General features: G+C 34.4%; 3 protein-coding genes across 6 annotated transcripts; all 3 read right to left on the reverse strand.

The window, feature by feature from the left end:
* Positions 1–193: 193 nt before the first annotated feature.
* On the reverse strand, positions 194–6,218 carry LOC110028085. The gene is made up of 13 exons (XM_020729805.1): positions 6,081–6,218; positions 4,248–4,483; positions 4,017–4,140; positions 3,766–3,839; positions 2,830–2,876; positions 2,610–2,757; positions 2,468–2,524; positions 2,183–2,384; positions 1,877–1,938; positions 1,406–1,506; positions 1,052–1,106; positions 930–977; positions 194–436 (listed from the first exon to the last, which is right to left on the reverse strand). Exons 2-13 carry the CDS (start codon positions 4,465–4,467, stop codon positions 261–263), a joined length of 1,314 nt encoding a protein of 437 aa, XP_020585464.1. The 5' UTR covers positions 4,468–4,483; positions 6,081–6,218; the 3' UTR covers positions 194–260.
* Positions 6,219–7,220: 1,002 nt separating this feature from the next.
* LOC110028106 (dnaJ homolog subfamily B member 9) lies at positions 7,221–12,204 on the reverse strand. 4 transcript variants are annotated; one of them, XM_020729832.1, is made up of 5 exons: positions 11,720–12,204; positions 11,429–11,570; positions 8,469–8,501; positions 8,251–8,345; positions 7,221–7,523 (listed from the first exon to the last, which is right to left on the reverse strand). In XM_020729832.1, the coding sequence occupies exons 1-5, from the start codon at positions 12,032–12,034 to the stop codon at positions 7,323–7,325; spliced, it is 786 nt and encodes a 261-aa protein (XP_020585491.1). In that variant the 5' UTR covers positions 12,035–12,204; the 3' UTR covers positions 7,221–7,322. The 4 variants fall into 4 exon arrangements, with proteins under 4 accessions (XP_020585491.1, XP_020585490.1, XP_020585492.1 ...); XM_020729831.1 differs by having other exon boundaries at positions 11,429–11,582; positions 11,720–12,136; XM_020729834.1 differs by having other exon boundaries at positions 7,407–7,536; positions 11,429–11,582.
* A 740-nt stretch (positions 12,205–12,944) lies between these two features.
* LOC110028104 (pumilio homolog 2-like) lies at positions 12,945–24,120 on the reverse strand. Its single transcript, XM_020729830.1, has 9 exons — positions 22,953–24,120; positions 19,689–21,205; positions 18,974–19,115; positions 18,765–18,872; positions 17,146–17,358; positions 16,948–17,058; positions 16,533–16,727; positions 13,787–13,961; positions 12,945–13,393 (listed from the first exon to the last, which is right to left on the reverse strand). The coding sequence occupies exons 1-9, from the start codon at positions 23,544–23,546 to the stop codon at positions 13,359–13,361; spliced, it is 3,090 nt and encodes a 1,029-aa protein (XP_020585489.1). The 5' UTR covers positions 23,547–24,120; the 3' UTR covers positions 12,945–13,358.
* Positions 24,121–24,651: the final 531 nt, after the last annotated feature.

Genomic DNA, 24,651 nt, shown 5'->3' on the forward strand with positions numbered 1-24,651 from the left:
ATTATGCGGATGTGGGTCTTGAAGAAGCTTCGTCGAACTTCAAACAAGCCTAAAGCCTAAATCATGATAAATCTAGGAAAGGAAAATTTTGAAATTCCATTTCACTAAGCAACAGTTATCCACCTGTATCATTAGACCAACATAAGTGCAGTCTGCAATCAAATTTGATAAACAATAGTAATAAAAAATAAGATTATAAATTCTCAGCAAAGCTGCTTCTTTTATTTATGCATCAAAACTAGTAAAAAAATGGGAGTTAACTAAAGAAGTCTGCAAATGCGGGTATCGACAACAGGAGATTTAGAAGGTTGAGATATCTCCAACGCTTCAGCCAGACACATGCGGCGGTTCCTCCAATTAGCCTCCGCCCATTTCCTCATCCTTTCGCCTTCTCCTTTTCTCTTCTGTTGAATGCAGAGGGTTTCTGCATACCCACCTTTACCAAAAATTCATTCAGAAGCTTTTCTCAGTCATTATGTTACAATTATTTAATTCTAGCCTGCAACTTTAAGTTACTGAATAATACTACTAAGAGGCATCCACATACATGCCAAAAAATTCTTATATATCTACATATCTAACACCTACACTTCTGTATTTACATACATATCACTCAAATATTTGACATCACATCAAAAATATCAATATCATTAACTTATTAAAAGTGAAATATACATTTTAGTGCAGAGGTTTTTAATACCAACGTGTTAGAAATGTAGATATCAAATTTCTCTAATAATAATAGGTGAGTGGGCCCCACTCTTCTCTTGATTTACTTCAGCTGACTCCTAAAAATAATTTTTTCTTTCTAAAACTCACTATTGATGTCCCCTGTAAATTTAATTTTCTTAGAGAGAGTTGTGATACTAATCAGAATTTAAAGCTAGCTAAACATTTAAACATATGTTTTTTGCATTATTAAAATGTACCTCTTGCCAGTGCTATAATGTCCCTTTTTGCAAGCTCATTGACAGAATCTGCAGGGCCACCAATAATACCATTGTTTTCAGCCTTAAGAAATACAATATAAATATATGTGTGTTTGTATTACCTTGGCTATCTAAAGCTGGAGCTTTTAGTATATCTAAAGCTCTTCTATATAGCCCCTGCCATTTGACATTTTTAAGAAAACAAATTATCAGGAATAAAAATTCATCATTCAGACTTCTGAAGTAATAAAAAATCTCAACTAGTGCGCTAGATTAATAAAAATAAAGTTAATAGTTTGATTCCTAAGAAAAATTTATTGAAAAAATCACCATTTATGTGTATTTTCTCTATACTTTCATAAGCAAAATCATGAAAAGATTGATTATGTTATTTCATGTAGCAAACCAAGCAAAGCAAAAGCATAATATCAAGGATGTTCAAAAATGCTGAATAAAATACAGAAATTCAACCCAACCTCCTGTATCAATATAGCGCTTGAAGCCTCAAATTTGGCTTTTTGTTTATACATCAAAGCTATACAAGTCAAAATAACCCCAACCTTAGGATGGCCTGTACCTGCGGACCATATTAAAAATTTCATCTGAGCATGCAAATGATATCGGCTACCTTATATCCGCAAAGCAAACAAGCTTATGAAGAAAAAATACAAGGGGCATTTACATACAGACCACACAATTCTTATGTAGTTACATATCTAACATCTAAACATTGATATTTACATGCATACCACTCAAATCTTTAGCATCACATCAAAAATATCATAATCACTATTTCTTAAAAAATGAAATACATATTTTTATGCATAGGTTTATCACACAAAGGTGTTGTAAGTGTAAATATCAAACTTTAGGTGTTAGATATGTAAATAGATAAACATTGTATAGTATGAATGTAAATTTCTCAAAAAAAGCTCTAAAGTAAATACCAAAATGACTTTCAGCCATGGTAAGTGCCTTTGTCAGCAGCTCCTCTGCCTCGCTAAACTTCCTGAATTAAAAATTCTGCTATCAAAGCATGAACATGAAGACATAAAACCAGATTCAAATACCGCAACCAAAAGGGAAGAAAAAGGATCAAAGCACAAAAATGCAAAAGAATTCTATACGATGGTTTAATTATAAAGAAAATACAACCCTGATTTCTGAAATACAATGTGACAATATATATATATATATACATATATATGGCAGTTAAAAATATAATAAATCCCTAAGAAGAGAGAGGAGCTTACCCCAAATGGGACAGAAGCTGACCTAGTGCACAAGTAGCTCCCAAAAGAACCTCCTCAGAAACCATGTTTGAGGATGACATAAAAGAATTATCTGAAATAGCATCTCTCTCAGGAACACTTAGCACTTTTTCATATAAATCCTCTGCCAATGATAAATTGCCTGTAGCATGTGAAAATTCCCCATAACTGAGGGAAATATTTCCTGAAAAACAATAAAAAGAATTGAGTTGTTCTCTAGCTAGATAATTTGGAAAGTAAAGATAAGTATAAATAAGTATAAATCACCTATTTGATCTGTACTGTCCACAAAATCCACTTTGCAATCACTAAAGAGTGCTTCCGCTGATGAAAACAACCAAGTTTCCTTCATTAATACGAATCATATTAATTACAATCAAAGTAGGGTAACAAGAACAAGGTTATAAACCCGATTTAAGTTCTCCAAGAATAAGATGAGTTAGTCCTTTGATAGCTTTAGCCCGAGAGCTTGTAGCCTCCAATATAGATAAATTGCCTCCGGAGCTACTACTCAACAATTGGAGGCAGTCATTTGAGAGGGCCAACGAAGAGAAATCCTAAGAAAATCATCTTTTAAATAAATGTTTAAAAGAATAGAGCAATATAGAAGATCATGTGGTGTGACAAACCTGCCCTGCCTCAAGATTTAGACCTATCAGAGCTTCCCGTGCAGCAACTGCGCATCATTTCAAGAAGAAATAAAATTTAGTGCCTTCTTTAACAAAGTGACATTATATGTTTTAGGAAAAGTATATTTTTCTTATACATTCTCTTTATATTTCTAAGTCATTTGCGACAAAAGGGTTAACGTCCAGCTCACATAACAGTCCAACCCATAGACTCAAAACCAATTCGAACAGGGTTAATTTTCTCTTCTAAATAGTAATTTACAAGTCCAAAAGTTTTTTGTTTTCCTATCCCCTCCCCTTCCTAAATTTATCCCCATTTGTGCAGGAATTCTTTTCCAACTCCCTGCGACATCTATCTTCAATCCTATCATTGGTGGGTGGTCACTCAGAAGCACAATGGCGCAACCACGGATATCAGCCTAAAGTGATCTAAGTCTCATAACAAATCCTTGAGGCTAAGAGAAATCATCATCTTCTGGTCCGAACTACCCAGACAAAAAGACACAGAGAAACACGCAATAAAATGATTATTACTATTCATTTTTGGCTAAATCAAAGCTGTGTCATTGGTCCCAGTCTTTTTTGTTCATTGCTTCCTCTCACCCAACTTTCTCTATCTGACTCTATCTGCATCGTTGATGTTGACCCAACATGACCCATATTTCTATTATTTAAAATTAAGTTGTGCAATGGTGCACCAAGTCAAGTTAGCCTCAAGTCTTGGCTTTCGAACAATCGGCTAACCAATCTTTAATTAGGTTCAATCTTCTTTTAGCTGAATTGAATCCAAAGCCCAATACTTAGCAAAAAGGCCTAAGAAACCGTAATCTATAGCAATTTAGTGGGTCACTGTAAAACATGTGAAATGATCAATCAAAAAGAAAAAAAAAACCATGCAATAAATAATCTCGTTTATACAAGGTAAGCTTCAGTTACCTTTTATGGCAAGAGACCCACCGTCCAAATCATGAACCATCTGAAGCTTTTCGATGGAATCTTGAAGCTCGCCTCTACACCCACATCAGTAGATTTTAGATTTCTAAGCTAATGCACCTAAAATCTTTTCAGTATTGTAGTAAAACATACAATAATCTTGTCCCATAGTAAAGGCTAAGTATGATAATAAAATGAAAAGGACAAATAGTAGATACAAAAAATCAAAGCAAAGAAATGAAGGAGAAAAGAACCTTTCATAAAGTAAAGTAGACATTGCAAGCATAAGCATCCCCAATGCATCCTCAGTGGAATCTCCTCCTCTTAAGTTGGAAATCCCTTGCTCCAGCACCATTAGTGATTGTGTGTATGAATCTCCTGCAGAAGAAATACAAATAGATATGAAATCCTAAACCTAATTCCTATGTGACCAGTAAAAAGAGGAAAACGGGAATAAAAAGAAGCAATCTTGAATCTAAACATGCCTGATTTCTGAGACCTAGCGTGCCTAAGGGCATACTGAATCATCTGCCGAGCAACTTGGCTGCAGTGAGGCTCATTCACACCAATGGTTCCATAGAACTTTACCTGTAAAACTGCCATATCACTGCTACTACAGCTTATATCAGCTAAAACAGCAGATTTTGGTTTCGTAGTAATGTTTGTTGCTCTTGAGGCAGCTCTCCTCACAATATATTGCAGCATAGCTTGAGCCAGAAAACTACAAAAAAGATAGAGATGGAAAAATGAAAATGCAGATGGAATGTTAGCTTAAATCATTCTACACATAAATGGATACATAAATATCCAAAAAATGACTATATTTGAGACAAGAGCAACAATAATCCATGAAGTTTCAAGATAAAAATTTGATTTTTTTTAAATTGTAAAGCTTAAACTGCACATTGCAACTTCATCATTTTTATCATTAGCCTTTATCTGAACTATTTGGGGTTGACTTCGTGAATCTTGACTTTCCATTCCTTCTTACTGAGTGTTACATGCAGTATTAAACATATTATTCACAACACATTTTAAACAATATTTATCCATGTTATCTTAGGGTTAACACTTCTTCATAATACTAAGGCATTTATTTTATCTACTCATCATCTAAAAGGAACATTATCTATCATTTATTGTGCATGTCAAAGAATTCGTGTCAAATTTCATTTATATTATCTTAAATTTGTGGCACTACAACCATTCTTCTAATATAATCAGTCAATAATTTATTCTTTCAAGTTTGATCACAGATCCATCTTAATCTTTCCATTTTATCATGCTCAACACACATATCAACAGCTTGTTACTTCCGACACTTAAATCTATATGGCATCATTGGCTTTATTAAATTTTCATAAATTTCAAACGTACATGATATCCTATAGTCGAATAAGATTCTTGAGGCACTTCTACATTTTAAATCGCCTAATATTACATCTAGAAGCAATATCATCATCAATGTAATGACTTGAAAATTTTCCCCTAGAAAGATAATAATTTGCTGATTGGGTTGATTCAATCCAACCAATATTAGAGTGGTTAATCAAAAGATAGACCGATCAAACCTACTTGTTGACTTAATTAAAGTGGTTGCCGACTCAATCTGGGTGATCCACAACTCAACTTTACCATTTTTAAACTCAACCGGAGTACTCAACTTGACTTCAGTAGTAGTGAAGTAGTGTGCAAGGATGACTTGACCTGCATAAGCTTTATATTGATGAAAATCTGATGTTGTTCCCTCTACTTACTACAGCCTTATATTTTAACATCATCAGGAGATTCATTAAACCCGATAGGCTTTACTGATAGTAGATTCATTAAGCCCGATTAACTCTGACGATTCTCTGGAGAAAAAACATTGGATTGATTACTCATGATTCTATGGAGTAAAAAACATTGGATTCTCAGCAAGGCTTTCTATGGACGATCCATGTAAAATTTTTTTTATCTATGATTCGATAGCTCGCGGGTAGGCTTGACCTAGCTAGGAAAATGCAGGTTTGATTCAAGTGGAGTTAGTATTTCCGATCAAGAAGACGATTTGGATGTCAAATTTATCCAGGCAGATAGATTGGTGAAACGGTTCTCCATCAGTGAGGATTTGTTACAATAATTTGATTTCAACTTAAATGGGTTAAACAAAAAAGGCAGATAGAAGAAGGTGAAAGAATCAGATCAATTATGCTGAACACATATGTTCTACTGAAGAAGCTCTATCTTGCTCCTCCACATGCTCATTTTCTCAATCAAATAACAAGTGAAACAGAAGAAACCAGAGGCGGAGAATTATTTAAAAAAAAAAGCTTTACCCGGCCGGAGAAGAAGAAAGGGTAAAGCCGAGAAAGAGAGAGATGCGAGAGAGCTGAGAGATTCAATCCGACGACATGGAGGGAGCGGATTCTCGGGGCTGTAGGTTTTTATTCCCGACTACCACCCTAAGAAGATTGATTGCATGGGAGCAAATTTGTATCGTAATATTTTTTTTACTTTTTAATATAATAAATTTTATAATTATTAAATTTCTTTGAAAATAAATAAAATTTAATTTAATTATATATTTATTTTAAAATAATTTTCCATTTATAAAATTTATCAAAAATAAATTTCAATTTTTTTAGATAGAAATAGTGCCTTGTTAAAACATATTTGTTGGTGTCACATCTTTTTTAAATGATAATAACAATTTTATTTTTGGTGAATGTAGCACACGAAATGTCCTTCAATATATCCATCTATACTAAATAACAATCTACACTTTCTTAACAAAAATACCAATAAATTTATTTAAATTTCTTTCTGAATTTTAATATTTATCTTGTGAAACACACGATAAGAATAAAGCTATGAAAGTAAAAGAAAGAGTAAACAATAGAGTGGAAATGATACTATATTAGCCTGAACGATTCATTAGTTCTTTATTGTAAAAATGACCTCCTATTTATAAACAAAATGAGTATAAATTATATGTTCCTACTTGAATAAGGACGTGTGAACATATTTTAGTTATAAATAAATACACTAATGAATAAATAAATAGAAAACAAAATAGTCTCTAGCTCGGTTACCTCCAGGTTTATCTGATTAATTAAATTAAATTTTAATTATTTTGGGTTGTGTTTAGACAGGAGACACTGGATCAAGTGGGCTCAAGTTAATGTGACCTTTTATATCTTGTGGGTCATCTTTAACCTTGCTTGTTTTGTAGTTCATAAGATTTCTCAAGATACATGCCGACGTATTTTGGCCGTACACAATCTATACCAAACAACAATTGATTGAGCACTGCAGAATCCAATTATCTCTTCATGAAATTTGGCATTTGGGCAAATTCATCTACATTGCCAGAAATAAAAGGCTTTATTCGATAGAAATTTAAATAATAATGTACAAAAAATACACTTTAAACTGAACAAATGTAAAAAAAAAAAAAGACAAACATTACACTTCCATATGAAACTTTCTTATAAAATAAAATAAAAGGTTTTCCAACAATAATGGAATATTTTTCTGACAGTAGTTGTTGAAGAATTAACTGATGAGAAAAAAATCTTTTAGAGTCCCAAATTCCTTTTTAACTGATCGAGAGCAGCTTCTATCTCATCAATGTTATCTTCAATGCTAATTTCCTTGTTCTCTTCAGCTTTAAACTCATTTTTAGAGTTCTCACTGAAAGGATTTTCTTCTGCTTCAGCGCCAGATTCATTAATATTTAGCTCCTTTTCTAAGAACTCAACAAACTCCTCCCCAATGTCCTGTTAAATAACACTGCAATCAATATAAGGAAGAATGCAATAGCATTTTTCATTTTGGACGATTTTTTTAATTGATTAACGATTCTATCGTATTAGAAATAGATTTCCTCTTCAAAAGGATCAAGACGACAAATAAACGAAAAAAGCTGGAGTGAGCATAAATGTTCAACTCGGCTCACTAAACAAACGAGTAAAAAAATTTTGGAATAATCACATATAGAGCACCCAAAACATTGATTTTACACTGCCCATGTGATTTTTTGAACTATCAAACCGTGTATTTTCACGTGCCACGATCAAACCATTGAGAATTTGACATAATGTTGAAATAATTTCGATATTAGAGTAAGAGTTTCAGAAATGGATGAAAGAGAGTGCTTGATTTATAAGTAGCAATGTATCAGTTGCTCTGTCTGTAATTGCCCCAAAATTTTTTTGTTCGTATTTGCCTCATTTACCCATCAAGCCAAAACAGTGCTATTTAAAAGTTATTCACGAACATAAACTTTTAGTTGAATGTCTTACATAAATTATAGAATATACATGCTGATGCTACACGTGCATTTATCTATATATAAACGACCTAGCTAATCAAAATCGAACAGGGTTATGTTTGTATTTGGCTCACCAATTAAACGAGCTAAAATCAATCAATCAAACTCAGGCTAATTATCGAGTCGAACACAATTTTGTATGGCTCTAATAGTAGCATGCAGATAAGACTTACTGCCAATTCCTCCCATAAGCTTTTAGGTTTCTCCTGTGAGTTTATGCCTGTTTCCCAATTCTGAAACTCTATCTGCAAATCCCTGAAGAAGTCCGCTGCATTAAATAAAAATCATTTTATTTAGTAAAACGATTTCCTACAAGAAAATTTGCAAGGTCAATCAAAACTATGTAAATAACAATTAGCTTGCACACATCCCAAGACAAAAAAAAAACTACCTATCGTTATTTGAACTTCTCTCAGAAATTGACCTGCAGATTTAAATGTGTAGTATAAGGAGATGCTATTAATCCATCATCCATATCCTAAAAACTTTACAGGAAATTAAAAGTGACAAGAAAGAAATAACAGAGTTCATCAATACTTGATCTATAAAACATGAATGATTCTGAAGCATGAATACATATGTAAGATAGGCGTAAGAAATATTTGATGCTTTTGGGAAGTTGAATAACAAGATTCCATATAGGTACCATGTAAAACTAAAAGATTTTTACAATTTAAAAGTAATGAGGACATTTATTGGACAAAGGATATATCCCACAAAGGTTTACAAATTACAAAGCATATAGCCACAGGTTTCAGGTTTAGCACGATATTCGGTAGAGAAGCAAAAACTCCTAAAAAACTACTCGAAAGTTTAATAGTTGAATGTGTTTGAATATATGTTTAGAAGTGTTTACATGGATGGAAGAAATGAGAATATTAAAAGAAAAAATATGTAACCCAACAAAGAAGGCTAAAATGTTAGATGATTAAATTAGAGAAATAATATACTTTAGGAGGTTGGGCAAAAAGAGCAAGTAAAAACGTTCCCAAGACAATTTACTTGATCAATCATTACTCTCAACAAAGTTTTAAGCAAATGACCTGAACATGGCAAAAGATTATATCTCAATCAGCGTTTCCACCACATCTCCTTTGGGGAATAGCTAGAGTTTTGAGATACCAAAGAGAAGAGTAATTTAATCCAAAAAATACAAAAGATATAGGTTTGTTGCTCAAGTACAAAAGTGAATATGGTAAATAGAACAAGGTTTATAATGATGATTATATGAGAACGATGCTGGGTCATCAACTAATCCCAACAAAATAGACAGTGAGATACGATGAAACAATGGACAGAATTTAGATCATGGAGATCATAAGAACTTTATTAAGAATGGTAGGTTAAAAGTTAAACAGAGAGAGAAACTCACTATAGAATTAAAGGACATATACCAAATACGACCTAAAGAATAACGACATTAGTTTTAAAAGAAAGTTTTAGGGCTCATTTAGAGCTTGCCATTGAGCTAAGCAGGCCAAAATTTCATGGGTAAACTAGGGGAGTTTTCGAACCTTAGGGCGTATGCATTATAGGCTAGAGCATCTCTTTGAATGTTTGAAGCACGCCTTTTACACTTGTAAGAGGAGTGATCACCTCATGTTAAAATTTAGATAAATTAAATTATTAGAATAGTCAATGAAACTATTTACTTAGAGAGAACTTATGCACTCTATGTTATTGCTATAGCCAATAGAAACAAAAAAAATAAACACATAAGTTGACTCAGACAGCACTCTACTCGCTCATTAACCCCTCTCTGACTTGCTCAATCAATGCTCTCTCACAATAACTCACTTGCTCGATTAATCTCCCTCATCAACTTTGCTCTCTCACCAACCTATTAAGACCATTTCATTTCCACTGACGCTCATCTTGATCGCAAGCACACATGTCAATGGCATGATTCTTTAAGCTTTTGGGATCTTAGGAACCTAGATGCTAGTTTATTTGTTTTATATTTACATATTTTTATAATACAATTTTATTTAGTTCTCTCAATCTCAGACTCGGCTATCAAATACTTGACTAATGCTTTATGATTGTGTTAATACAACTTGGAGTTTAAATATGAATGAAATTACTATGAACTTTAAAATTTAAACTTTATATCAAATTTATTTCTTTATATTTTATTTTTAATCATACCTTTCCTTTATGAAATATTTAAAATGTAAATTGAAAAGGCTCATGAATCATTCCTTTAAGCTTACACCCCATCCCTATGACAATTAATAAAATACCTCATCTTATGTCCCAACTATTTCAAACGTTAGGAATGATTCAAGGAATACCAATACAAACTCACTTCACTCTCTTCATTGCACAAGGAAATAAAGCTTTTGAAGAGGAGCGCATTTGTTCGAATCAACCAGATAGGAAGAGGAGAACAAGAAAAAGCAAGCCTCTAATAATCAATAGACAAATTAATTCCCTTTGTTAGAAGTATCTCATATGAAAGAAAATTTGATTGACAAAGTGCCTCAGCTGGCTAACTGAGGAACAAAAATGATTTTGAGTTGTCCATAAAGCATGTTTTATGATGACAATATTGCCAACAAATTGATCGTACCAAACTCTTTTAGTTATATAGTTGTAACTAAATAGACCATCGCTCGAGTTCACTCCAAATTTAGTCGGACAGTCAAAATGTAAGCAAATCACTGGGAAGACGCCCCACATGATCCATCCAAAAAATTCTTTAGATTTTAAGCTAACATTCAACAACAAAAAGGATAAGATTATATTAAGTGGCTTCAATAGTTGTACAGTTATAACTAAACATATCATAATTTAAGTCTACCAAATTGAATTCACGCTTCATTCATTGAACATAGAATAATTCACTATAGAATTTAGTATGAGATTCGAGATGTAACAGGATTATCAGGGAGATTGCCCATGATCAAGCAAGACAATTCTTTAGAGTCAAAACTACCCAAAAGATTTTCCATTACTCTCCTTTATAAAAATTTTCAAAATGATAGCCAATATCCGTTTGTCCCATGCCATTTCACGCTCATCCATCCACCATCTTCAATTTTTTAAAATTCGATAGAAAAAAAAATAACAGAAAAAAGGGACTTTTACACACATACGACGGAATTCTTCTGCATATACAAATCTAACACACAAACTTCAATTTTTACATACATGCATACATGCACCTTTTCTATGCATTAAAAATAAAAAGTGAAATTTACATTTTTATGCGAAGGTGCCGCGGAATTTATGTAAAAATTGAAGTTTATTGCATAAGAATTCCGTGGTATTTATGTAAATCTTCCTAAAAAGAGGTGTGAAGTGCGAAGTGGACATTTTTTTTAGGAAATAAGATAACAAACTCCATACCTAGCCCATAAAACTCTTCTTCGTGGGAAGAAGCCTGCCGACTTCTTTGATTTTCACGTTTACTTGTGGAATAACCAAACTTTGACCGAGTTCCTGATCCTAATAAAGTAGTATACGCATGCTTTATCCGCATGAACTTCTCCTGCGCATTCGGCTGTTCCAAAATCAACATTCAGCAATATATTTCACCCAACCATCAAAAAGCTCAAATTTTTACCAGAAAGACGAGCGGAAACCAACCGCGGCTTAAAAAACAGAGAGAAGCTCCATAAGATATAAACTAACGCTCACCTCCTTGTTAACGTCAGGGTGGTATTTCAGGGCGAGTCTTCTGTAAGCCTTCTTGATCTCCTCCTGAGTGGCAGAGGAAGAGACGCTCAACACCTCGTAAGGCGATTCCCTCCGGCTCGCTCTCAAACAGGTACCGCCTCTTCCTTTAGAGGAGTAAAGCCCATCGCGGCCATACGAAGCAAAGGAGAGAAGAGACGAAGTAGTGCGTAGGGTCAGGAACACCGAGCAATTAGGGTTATAAAAACGGTGAGTAAGGGGAAGAGAAGAGGAGGAAGCGGGATAGCGAGGAGGAAGATGAGGGCTTAGAATTTGCATAGAAGCAGCAGTGCTGAGGATGGTAGAAAGCTTATCGGCTTCCGAAATATTTCTGCAGAAGCGGTTTACTATTTTGCCTTTTTCGATCAATCAATACAACGAAAAGGTAAATCACCTAATTCTTTTGAGTTTACATATCTAACACCTATAATTTAATATTTACATTTATAACATTCTGGTTTGATTAATTTATAGATTAAAAAATTAGTAATAATAACCTTTTTTTGTTAAAAATTAGAGAGCTGTGTGTATATATGAAAATTTTGGTGTCAATTATATAAATACAAAAGAATTATGTGATATTTATAGCAAGGAAAATAAATTTCAAAGATAAATTACGTCAATATTCTCTTAATTTTTTTAGAAAATTAAGTTTTAAAATCTCTCCATGAAATTTGAAAAAGTAAATATGTTTTTGTGCAAATGTTTATAAAAATAATAAGATATCCTTCTGTCTGAATAATTAGAATGTTAAAATTGCGTTAATTATAATTATGCCCCCCTTTTTTACATGAAATTTGGACAGGAAAAACTGTTGGGACTTACAATCTCATAAAATCACAATAAGATTGGAATATTCTAAATTTTCATTTTTAACTTTTTATTGTATATTCTATTACAAATTTACCTGTCCTGTATAGGTCTCAGTGTGAATCATAATATGAATGAATCTCTACGAATAACCATATCCCCTGTAAACACAATCAACTGTGCTCTGTGCAGCATAAACATGTTTATGCACTTTACAACAGATTAAAATAAACAATTTAATCATAACTTCTACATTCCAATCATGAAACAATTAATCATAATAAAGTGCAATTATGAATCAATCAAAGAAAAAGGCCATAGAATCTGTAAACACAAGTGCAGTGGTAGAAGAAGAAACAGAATAAAGCAGGAGAGAAGATAATGGAAAAGAAAAAGTGTTCTATGAAATATAAATAAGACAGTTTACGGAAAATTCCAGCCTCGCCTAAACTCAACTTCTCTCCACATGGAGACATTTTTACAGTCACTCTAAAAACATTTGTTCTCTCTTTTTTAGTACATTCTTCTTCCTTCAACTCATCTTTACATCCACAAACTTAAACTTAAACTTAAAACTTAAACTTGTACACATATCTCTGCTATCAGTCATTTGTTTGATAGTTGTTGACCTCATCTTCCTCAACATCTACTATAATGAACCTCATACTACAGAAATTTACAGTTTTAAGTACACATAACTAATTTATTTGCAATCAACTTGGAACAGCCTAAACAGAAAGATGAAAGAGGGAGCTCAAACTAGCCTCAGTTAGCTGTACAACTTCCTTATCCTTTATGTGTAAGATGGCTGAAGTCCAATTCTCCTCTCTGCAACCAAACCAAATTCAACAAATTATTAGAACATAGACGACTTGCATTATCCTGAAATGAGAATTTCTACTCACTAATCTTTCTGAAAAACCAGATTTTGAAAATTTTTATCATATTTTTGATAGCTTCAGAGTGTTTCTTCATAAAAAAGGAGTCTTCTTAACATACTATCAGAGAGACTAAAAATTTAACTCTCCACAATCAAATCAGATATTAAATTCTGTTTGTTTGAGTTGATCTTCTTTTCTATTTTTTTATTTTTTTCGCTCTTCATGTTTGAATTAAATTTCACCTATTCCCTGACATAAATTCGAATATGTTCTGGAATGATTCATGTCAACAGAAAATGTTAATAAATTTTATAGGTATCCAAAGAAGAAAATGTGCTACCTCCGGCGGCAACAAGTTTCTCTACGCGTGCAACTATGTGCTTCCCATAGGTATATTTTTTCAGTGCATTCAGATGGACCTTAATTCGCGAAAGAATGAGTTCCCGTTGCTGATCGTCACACGTCTCCAGCACTTTCTGTACAACATAGTTCGCAAACTGGTCTTTCATCATTGCCTGAAAACACCAAAAAACAAAAAATAAATAAATAAAGCATCTGAGGCATATATCTTTGTGCTGTGAAACAATTGATGGATAGCTTTCATTTTCAGTATGGAGAGATTGGAATAATTCAAAGCCTGCTGATTTAGCTTCATATATGATGGGGCTTCAGAAAAAAAAAGGACTTATTAATATAAAGGCTTAGTAAACTCAAAAACAAAGACTAAACAGTGAGCGCTTTAAGCATCTTCTAATCTTGACACATTTGGACATTTTGACAGTTAAAAAAAATACGGTTTATATTAGTGCTTCATAAATCTTGAAATTGGTAAAGACGACCATTTTAGATTGTACACATATAGCACTCATTTGAGCAATTCCATCCCGAAAAATAACTGTAATCACAACTGAAGAAATAAAACAATTTAAGAAGAGAAAAAACAAGTTAAAAGAGACGACGCATGTGATCAAGCTTTATCTTTATAATATTAATCTTGGAGGGTTGGTATTTGGATATTGAATATACATGGGTGCATGATAAAGCTCTATCCAAAAAAACGAGAACTTATAATCATTAAAGTGCTAAATATAAAAGAAATATACAATCGGTTTAAGTTTAAGAAATACTATGGACACTTGTGTTGAAGGTTTGGTCATGAGCAAAAAGAGAGACCAATCTTTATATTAATTGATAAATGTATGTGAAGATTCACGGGATAGGAGAGCTTACAAATCCATTATAATAGAAACCACTTCCGAAGCGAAAAATAATAAAAATCAGTGTTTTCACTAACCCTTTGATATAGCAGTGTTGTAACTCCCAGTAGTCGAAAAAGCCCTTCAAATGCCAACCATTGTAAACCATAGAGGTTTTATTAATTAATTTCAATTAGAAAATTTAAATTTATTCAAAATGAAATTAGTTAACCTTTTAGATAGCATAATGTCACAGACAAATAGTCCCACATTGGCTAGGTGTAGGGCCGAAAAGCAGTATTTAAGTCCTGGGCTGCCCACCACCCTTAAGGGCTCTTTTGGGAGGTGACAAGTGGTATCAGAGCAGATTATTGCCTGCCAAGTGTGGCGTCACGTGATTGGGTGGAGGAGAATGTCACGGACAAATAGTCCCACATTGGCTAGGTGTAGAGCCGAAAAGCAGTATTTAAGTCCTGGGCTGCCCACCACCCATAAGGGCTCTTTTGGGAGGTGACAATAAGGTTCAAATATTATGCTATTAAGGAGTAGATGTGAATTCATATAATTGTTATTAATGTTTGTGAATTTATATATATAAGAAGGGGCTCCTGGGCTTGCATGTTTTAATTGTAGAATGAACTGAATCAAAGATACTTCTCTTAATCTTCTCCTTCGGGGAGCTCGAATCAACTTCGTTGTCTAAATATTAAGAAGCCGCTAGATGCACTATGTAAAACCTCCGAGATTCATCTTCAAATTAACGGGGAGACCTTTAAAGAAATAGTCAAGACAAACTCCATCCTACTTTCCAAAAACCATGCAACGTCTATCCAGAATGCATAAGGAGTATATCATAGCAAATTATCTCTTTCATTATCTGATATAAAACCAACTACACATGAACCATGCATGAAAATAGGAAGTTTCATAAAATACTTCTCGGATCCACAAAAATGAATGTTACATCAAATGATAAAGGGACATTTTCATACCTGATTCTTATCTAATTAAATATCAAACACCTATATTGCCATATTTATACATAAAATTCAAATCATTAATATAAAAAAACACAATCACAAACCATTTAAAAGTGAAATATACCTTCTCATGCATAGGCTTATAACACCAGTGTTATAAATGTAAATAATAAACTTTAGGTGTTAAATATGTAAATACATAAAAATTTGAAGTTATAGATGTTAAATTCCCAATAATATAGTAGAGTCAAATTCCTAAAACAGTTAGAAAAAAAGCATATGGTAGGTTAGATTTTGTGCCAAAGAGAAGGCTTTTCAACCGATATCATGTTTCCCATCTGTACTATATGAAACAAGTCAGAGCACTCAGTGCAAAGTGCAAAGTAAATCTAAACAAGTGCTGAATCACATTAGAAGAATGGTTATGTCAACAGTATATTGAAGAAACATGGACAAATCTGAGTGTCCATCCAATGATGTAGAAAGTCATCAAAACTAAGATAATTCTACATACCATATTAAAAAAATGAATAAATAAATTAAAATCTAGCATTAAAGCATGCCACTTCATCGAGACAAAGTAAAGCCTACTCAGCTTCTCGCCAAAGTTTAATTCCATTTGGGGTAGAAAGATGGAAATAAGTTAATCAGGTATGGAATACACCGCCCTGCCACTAACTAACGAGAACTTGGATAAAAAACAAAAAACAAACTTAGATCGGGCATTTGATAAAGCTTCACAAAGATTATTGCATAAGAGAAAAAAATCACAATAAACGATCAATGTCAATCAGAAAAGAGCAACAGAGAATACAGCATATAAAACAAAGCACTTTCAATCAGGATTGAGAAAATATGCTTTAAAAGACTAAAAAGGCATTTAAATCTGCTGAAAGTCAGCACAACATGCCTGTAGAGGCTCATTTTCCTCAGTAGTACCAAGCATCTCATTCACTAATAACTGCCGTTCTTCCGCACCACCAAAGGTTAAGCACTTCTCGACAACATTTGAAGCAAACTTCTGTTGGCTCATCTGAACTATTTGACCAGCTAACTTTTGAATTATAGCAGATCGTTCATGAGGCTTTCCATGCTCCAAAACATGCTGTTAAAATTAATACCATGTTAGAAGGGTCTTAACAGGTCATGATCAACTTAAATGTTTAGGTGAAAATTTTTAAGATAATCAACAAAACCAAATCAAATACAAACTAAGCAGACAAGCAAGAAAAGGCATGGCAACACTTTCCTTTTAAAAGATGCAAATAGCAAAACTGAAGCAATTTTTGCAGTGAAAAAATCATAAGATTTTACATAAAACGAACCTGAACAACATAATTGCCATACTGATCTTGCGCTAGCATGCATACACTATCTAAAATCTCATCCATCATGATCTGTTGTGTTTTAGGATCATCACAGTGCTCCAATACTCTCTGTAAAATTTAAATGAAATTGAGCTAACATAAAAAAAGGAAGAACTATGCATCAAGTTATGCAACATATTAAAGATGATAGAGAACCTGTATGACACGACAACCATATGGATGGGTGGATAATGCCACCACTTGATCATAAAAAGTGGAAACAATGAATTGAATTGCATCTTGAGGAATGCACTCGATACATTTTTGAATAACATGGTTCCCATTTTGATCACGCACGCATCGCATTATATGGCCATCAAGTTCTTTAACCATTTTAGTCTGTTGATCCAAATCAACAACTTCTATTGCCTGAAGTATGAGACAGAAAACGGAGTAAAAACAATGCCTAAAAGAAGATACAGAATAATACAATAATCATTTAATCTGATGAGCGTAGATCACTATACAAATACCGGATGCAAATCAGCAATGCAAAAAGAACCATGTTATACATGCAGGTTTTTTAAAATCTTTCACAAGTCATTCAAATCGGGACTACAGACTAATTGATATGAAAGGCTGCTGAAATTTTTCCAATAAATATTCAGAAAAAAAAGGGTTAGGATGTTCAAAATACAACGCAAAAAATTTATCAAATGAAATCATTAAAATTGATGCAACCTTATTTTATCAGCTAAAGTTTATTAGAAATTCTATCTACTAACATATTGTTTAAAGCATTAAATCATTTTGTTTACATTGTGACAGAAATTAAGAACATGAGTTGGAAAGGAGACCAAATAAAAAGTCAAAATGCGTTGAACACCAAGACTACAGCAGCCCAAATGCTCGCAAAGATTGCTTTAACAGACAGCAGAAGAACTTATAAATGATAACTAAAACTAACGCGTCCACGTTACTAACGAGCCAATCATTTAAACATAAGTACTCAATATAAGACAAAAGACTCAGTAAAATGCAAATGGCGCTCACTCTGAAATAGATATTAGGTCAAAATGGCCAGTACAATGCCAACGCCCAAAATACCTAAAAGGCTAATTTACTCTGAAATAAGAAATCGGTCTCTAAGAACTAAGTACATACATGCATAAATTGATACACATATAAATATATTTAGACACACACACTCAGAGAGAGAGAGAGAGAGAGAGAGGGAGGGAAATTACTAGAATAATATAACATAGTATCATCAAACCAAGAACAGTGCGGTTCACATTGTTTATTTCATAAATGAACAAAAATACATTAAAAAAAATTAATAAGTGTACCAACAAAATGGAAAGTGATTTGTTGCCTTTCATGTGGACAAATGATTTCAATCGCGACTTAAAAAAGTTTTTTTTTTTCTGTTTTTATGAAAAACTAGAGACAAAATGTTGAATAAAAAATGATAAATGGTTTACAACTTCACATCATGGTGGAGTACATAGCAAAAATACAATTTAAAATCAAAAGTACCAAAAGGTGTCTTTTTTATGTTTTGCTAAATGCCTCCATGTATAAAAAATGTTAGCTGAATGCTAGGTGCTGGAGTAAAGGCGCAGCTTCACAGTGCTCCCCTTTCTGAAGTAGTTCTTTTAATGCATTTACACCGTAAACATGATATAATTAAGTTGGACGACAAAACTATAATGCTAATACCAAGATTGATTTAATATCAGCAATAAATTAAAGCTACAAAAATAATAACTATCTGAATGTGATTAAAAAGTGAATAATTGTAAATTTTAAACATTTGATAGGAACAAATATACCTTCTGAATCACTCGACATCCATACATCTGCAGACTAAGAGTCAATACATGCCCTGTAAGCTGATCAGCCAGCTCACTTCTCTGAGCAGCAGATCCATGTTCAAAAAACTGATGTATAAAAATTATTTGAATGGTTAAGACTAGGGTAAAAAGAAAACAATTTGAAATCACCAAGCTAAAAGTTTCTTCAACAGTAAAAAAGGTTAAACCTTCTGAACCACATAATTTCCAAATACATCAGTCATTAAAGAAAAAGCATGAGGCATGATTTCATCAAAAACCATGTCCTTCTCTTTAGCCGTGGCAGTTTCTAGTTTCTGTTGTATGAATCGACTCCCATACTGGTCAGCACTGAAATATAAAAACTCAACGTCAATGATGATACAAAAGTAACTGAAGGAACCTAGAGTAGAATGGCTAAAACATTCAAAGATAAACGAAAACGGTAGCCACCAGCCAGAATATAACTGAAGCATTATAAACATTCTCATGGAAAACCATAAACCTTGAGTGCAGGGAACATCGAAGAAGCACTACTTAATGAGCTGCACTAATAGCATAAATATAATAATACCAGCTACTACAACATAGATCTACATGGTGGTAATAGGACTAAAAATTTAAACTTTTTCGCGCAATTTATAATGCTATCCTCAGAAATTTTAATATACAATTCAAGTTGTTGCTAATAGCATTGAAAATTGAAATATTTCAAACAATTTATTATGATTATCACAACAAAATCATCAATTTGAGACTAAGTTCCAATTCCTTTATTCTGTCAAAAATGAAAAACCTTCAAAGAACACATAAACAATAACAGTCTCACCTCTAGAAGACTAGAACAGAATAATGGATAAATAATCTAAAGCTCATCAACATAATATAGCACAAAATACAGCTTAGACGATCATCAATGGGTACCTGAACTCAACTACATGACCAGCGATATCTGAAAGCTCATAACACTTAGTCTTGTTGTTCTTAAACTCCTCCAGAAGAGAGGAAGCAAAGCCATCATGAATGTTCCCACCACCATCCAAATGCCAAGAACCCATGACACCACCAACTAAGTTTCTCATGCCCGAAGGAAGATGCATATTGCTCCGCTCACCATGCCTCAAAGGGCTACCAGATCCAACAGGAGAAGCTGGGAGAATAGGGCTTGCGAAAGGACTTCCCTGATAGGACATTCCAAGACCAAAAGGACTGCCATAATAGCCAGACTTACCAAGAAATGGCATTCCAAACTGTTTCTGTTGTTGAAGCAATGCCCCAAGATATGCTTTTTGGGCACCAAGCGAATCTGCATAAGAATTACCCATGAAGCCCCTCTCCAAAGAAGGATCATTGAAATTAGTTGCAGCAGCTTGTGCTGCACTCAGGTACTGAATATAAAGCGGATCAAGAGGCATCTGAAGAGCAGAAGTTGCTGCATGACTACCAATTTTATTGAGATTTTGCAAATCCGCTGTTCCGCTAAAATTTGATGATGAAGAAAAACCGCCTCCAAGAACCATAGCATCAATAGAAGGTGATCCAAGTCCAGATGCCACTGCTGCACTCTCAAACAGAGGTGGTAAATTGCTCGCACCAACGTGATTGGTCATCATTGAAGGTAATGAATTTAGTGAATATCCATTCAGTCCATATGTTGTAAAAGAAGGATTAGCACTGCCATCTGAGTTCCTGGAATAGTGAACAGGAGAGCCACCTGGACTTCGAATGTTGGAAGAAGTTCCCTTTTGCGATGAGTTATTAGAAGGACGAGAAATCTTCTGCATTTCAACATGCTGTGTAGATCTCAAGATGGCGTTATTAAAATCAGGAAGGCTGGTAGAGTTTCTAGCAACACCAGGAAATGAATTCTTGGTTGATTGACGAACAGAAGACAAATCTATTTGTTCTGAGCCAGAATATTGCATGAAAGATGGTTTAATATTATTTTGACCGCCTTGCAGATCAAAGAGAAACCTCTGATGGTCATCGGTTTCCTTTTGCAGACTGAACTGCCTACTTTCATCTATTGCCGCACTGTTTGAAATATTAATGCCAGATAAAGCAGACATGAGATCATCCGAATCAACTATGGCAGATGCCGTCCTATCTAAAGTGCTTGAGCTACTAGTTATTTTCTTATCGCTACTTACTATCTTGACACCTACAGGAGGAAGGCGAGGACTAGGAGCCCTTGCTGCCAGCTGAGGATCAGGTGTATTGCTTCTTGAAAGAGATGAACCCACAACAGAAGCAAAAGTAGGGGATGGTGATGCAACATTGTTTTGAGGAACCATGACACTTTGAACATTGTTTCCAGCTCTAAGGCCATCAAGAAGATGAACTTCACCAGACCTTAATGGCTCCACACAATCATCAAAGGCATTCCGACTTGTAGGGCGAGATGGATGGCCTGACACTGAAACTCTTTGAGCCTGGTCATCCTGATAAAAACATGAAAATATTAAAAAAAATGCCGCAAAAAAACTGTAATATTAAATATTAAAAAAATATTAAGCTAAAAAGTTGACTTCCTCTGCAATTGCTTTGTTTCAAATGTCACACTCATATATAATTCAGCATGGTAAAAGCCTGCATAAAGCTACAAGATTCAACCATGAAAGCTATGGGAACTACTTAATTACTGCATCACCTAGACGACTGAAAAACCAAACAATATATAACCCATTCCCAACAACAAAATCATAATTTAAGCCCACCAACATCACATATCCCAAACATTTTATTGCACGTGTCCAAAGAAAAACAAACTCACAACAGCTGTGCCAATATAATAAAATGTAAAATGTACCAACAAAAGGTGATTCATATTACAAACAATTTTAAGAGACAATTCCAAGTTAAATGAGCATGTCTCCGCATAATTGAAATTGAAAATTTACAAAAACAAAGTACATAATGAAGCTAATTAAACTTGATCAGATCATTAAGTTGTTCACTGTTTCCAAGAAACAGAAAAAATTAGGGTGGAGTGGGAATAGATTTGTCAAGGAAGTGAAAAACAACACGGAACCTAATTAATGTAAACAGCATGCACTTTACTAATTATTAATTAAGATTGTTTCATAAAAGGTATATACTAATGATATAACGAAGCATTTAAATAGCTTATAGAAATACTATTGACTTCAACATCATATACCACTGATATAACAAAGCTTTTAAATTGCCTATAGAAATGTCGTTGACTTGAATATCTTAAACATGACACGCTTACCCAACTGTTTCAGACAATATAAGGGAGGGTGTGCAAATTTTACATACATATCACATGATTCTTATGTATTTACATATCTAACACCTTAATTTAAAAATTTACTAATATAACACTTTTTTTTGAGTGTGATGTAAAGGTTGCTATCTCAAATGTATTTAATCAATGTCCTAAACCAATTGATGTTTCTCCATTCCCTTAAGCCTATTCATCTAAAGAAACATATAAATTCTTAAGATAAATTTGAAATATGATGGCTATCAGCATTTCAAAAAGATAATTTGCTAAGCCATATTTCTATCAATTATTTCATTCCTAGCCACGAAATTCATATAAATGTCACTTTTTACCAGATGTTACAATAAAAATATAAAAAAGTAAAAATAAACTAAAAGTAAAAGAAAGTCAGAATATCAACTGAAATTTGCACCCAACTTAAAACCGCAATGTCCAAAACTAAAAAACAGCAAAGCCAAACTATGGAACCCTCAATTATCACATGAAATATAGCATTCCTTAGATAGTAATATATTTTTCTAAATATGAATGAGAATATGAGAGTATATGCACTAGGTTTCTTCCAAATGTAGTTGCAGCAAACATCACAGCGAAAAAAGGAAAAAAATCAGAATCTAAAAACAATTCCAAGAAAAATTAAATCAGCAAGCAGCATGTCAATTAACTCAATTCATAGCCCTCTCCATTAGATCTCATAAAAAGCCATACATCAAACTAAACATATGGAAGTAAGAGCATAATGAAATAATTAACTATAGTTTGCATGCTACAAGCACATTCAAACCAGTTTACAAAGAAAAACAGTAGCGCAATAAACATTTAGCAAAAGTGATTACTACATAAGCAGAAAAAACCCATATAAAGGGAATGATAAATGTAAAGTTGGGAGTTTGGGGAAGCAGTAGAAGCAATGAAGCATTTTTACAGCCATAAATCACCTGAAAGAGATCAGCAAAACTCTTCTGCCGGCCCAGAGACAGAGCTGGCAAGCCAATCAACCCATCTCCTCCATTATCCAACCACTCGCTGGAACCTTGTGCAGGCTTATTTTCTTCATCCTCCTTGGCACCAAAACCTGGCTGCAAGGAGAACAATGATCTATTCCATCCTTCTTCAATCCTACCAAGATTCCTCCTATCTCCAATTCCTCCCAGTCCAGAGCTCCCAGCCTGGACCCTCTTGGCAAACCTCCAATCTTCCTTGGACAGCACAGGAGGCGGCAGCCGCGGGTTCAGGTTTACATTGGAGTAGTAGTATGAGACATAAGCTGGATCAGATAGGAGATCCTCCTCGGTGATGCCACTTCCACGATCGGCGTCAACACCAAGCAGCCCTCCCATGGCAGTCAATGAGCCCTCGACAGTAGGCGGCGCGGAGCCGCTGCGGTAGATATTAAGCTCCCTTTCACGATCGCTCGCCTCCTGTCTCCGCTGCTCCCGCAGCAGAAGACCCAGCTCCCTGCCGAGGTCTTCGCCGCTAAAACCCTCCCCACCGGAGCCGATCATCGCCCTCACCCCCATTTCAGATAGCATATTCACCGCGCTCTCAGTTACAAAATCAAATAAGAATACGAATATCTTCAGAAAAAGCAAGTTTACAAGTGCTATCTAATAGATTGAAAAAGCTCCGAGCGTTCAAACACCTGTCCAATTTCAAAAAGATATGAACTTTTTTCTCAAAAACCATGGTATCAACTAAATCGACAGCAAAACCCTAAATCCGAAACTCCGTTGCCAGCCATTCAAGCAAAACCAGCCACAGCTAGCGGCGCACTCAATTAAATCGGGGAAAACTCAGTATCAGCTACTAAAGCCGCAAACTTTTTAGCTCTAAGCTCGAGCCAAACGATGATCGGCGATTTTTTCAGCCATTTATGTACTTGAGACCTCCTGGCAACGAGTAGAAATAACGGAGAACGATACAGAACAAGGAAGCAAGAGAGAGTGCGTGCGAGAAAGTAGAGGGCGGACCAGCACAAAAGCACCGGTCGGAGCCTGATAAGCAGATGCTGTAAGAAGATCTTCACCGTTGGATCGAATATCCAGCGGCCAAGATTTCATTCTGGCCCTGGACTTGCCGCTAGGGTTTTCATTTTATTGCACGGAGCTAATTGCGGATTACCCCTAATATTGCTGCCGCAATTTTAAATTAATGTACTAACAAAAGAATCTGGCAAGTTTTCGTTTTAAGCTCAGAACTTTTAAATATTTCGATATACGTCCTGGCACGTGCGAATAAAATCCTATGAACACCTGGTTCGACGTGACCCCGATATGACCTGCTATTGACCACGTGGAAACTTAGGAGTAGGGGTTGGAAAGTGGGTTAGATATTTCGAACTATGCCGTGCTGAATGGACGGTGGATAAATGGGCCAAGTGTTCGTTGGTGATGGAGGGTTGATTTGTAAAAATAATAATAATATTTTTTGCAAATTTCTTTTATTTAGACTTTAGAGTTATAGCGCAGGATCGGGGCGCCACGTCGGGATGGCGATGGGGTTTACTCGCGCGCCCCACACGTGTCATGAACTGCACAGGTAAGCTTAGCAGTTTTTACGTTGAGCTGGGAACAGGGGCAAGAGAGAGTGCTAAATATGGGGAGGCAGTAGCAAATCAAAGCTGGATACGGGGATTAA

Source organism: Phalaenopsis equestris, unplaced genomic scaffold (assembly GCF_001263595.1).
Source record: "Phalaenopsis equestris unplaced genomic scaffold, ASM126359v1 Scaffold000488, whole genome shotgun sequence".
Classification (NCBI taxonomy): Eukaryota; Viridiplantae; Streptophyta; class Magnoliopsida; order Asparagales; family Orchidaceae; genus Phalaenopsis; species Phalaenopsis equestris.

Bases quoted from the DNA above. Each gene is read 5' to 3' on its own strand.
- LOC110028104 (XM_020729830.1), bottom strand. From the start codon at position 23,546: ATGCTATCTGAAATGGGGGTGAGGGCGATGATCGGCTCCGGTGGGGAG. The intron at 19,116-19,688 runs GTACCCATTGAT...TTTATATTTCAG, and splicing joins GGTCATGTAGTTGAGTTCAG to TGCTGACCAGTATGGGAGTC. The intron at 16,728-16,947 runs GTTCGTTTTATG...TAATTTTAACAG, and splicing joins ATGGCAATTATGTTGTTCAG to CATGTTTTGGAGCATGGAAA.
- LOC110028085 (XM_020729805.1), bottom strand. From the start codon at position 4,467: ATGCTGCAATATATTGTGAGGAGAGCTGCCTCAAGAGCAACAAACATT. The intron at 4,141-4,247 runs GCATGTTTAGAT...TTTCTTCTGCAG, and splicing joins CGCTAGGTCTCAGAAATCAG to GAGATTCATACACACAATCA. The intron at 2,877-3,765 runs GTAACTGAAGCT...AATGATGCGCAG, and splicing joins TGGGTCTCTTGCCATAAAAG to TTGCTGCACGGGAAGCTCTG.
- LOC110028106 (XM_020729831.1), bottom strand. From the start codon at position 12,034: ATGCAAATTCTAAGCCCTCATCTTCCTCCTCGCTATCCCGCTTCCTCC. The intron at 11,583-11,719 runs GTGAGCGTTAGT...ATTTTGGAACAG, and splicing joins ACCCTGACGTTAACAAGGAG to CCGAATGCGCAGGAGAAGTT. The intron at 8,346-8,468 runs GTAGTTTTTTTT...TATTTAATGCAG, and splicing joins AGAAGTTCAAATAACGATAG to CGGACTTCTTCAGGGATTTG.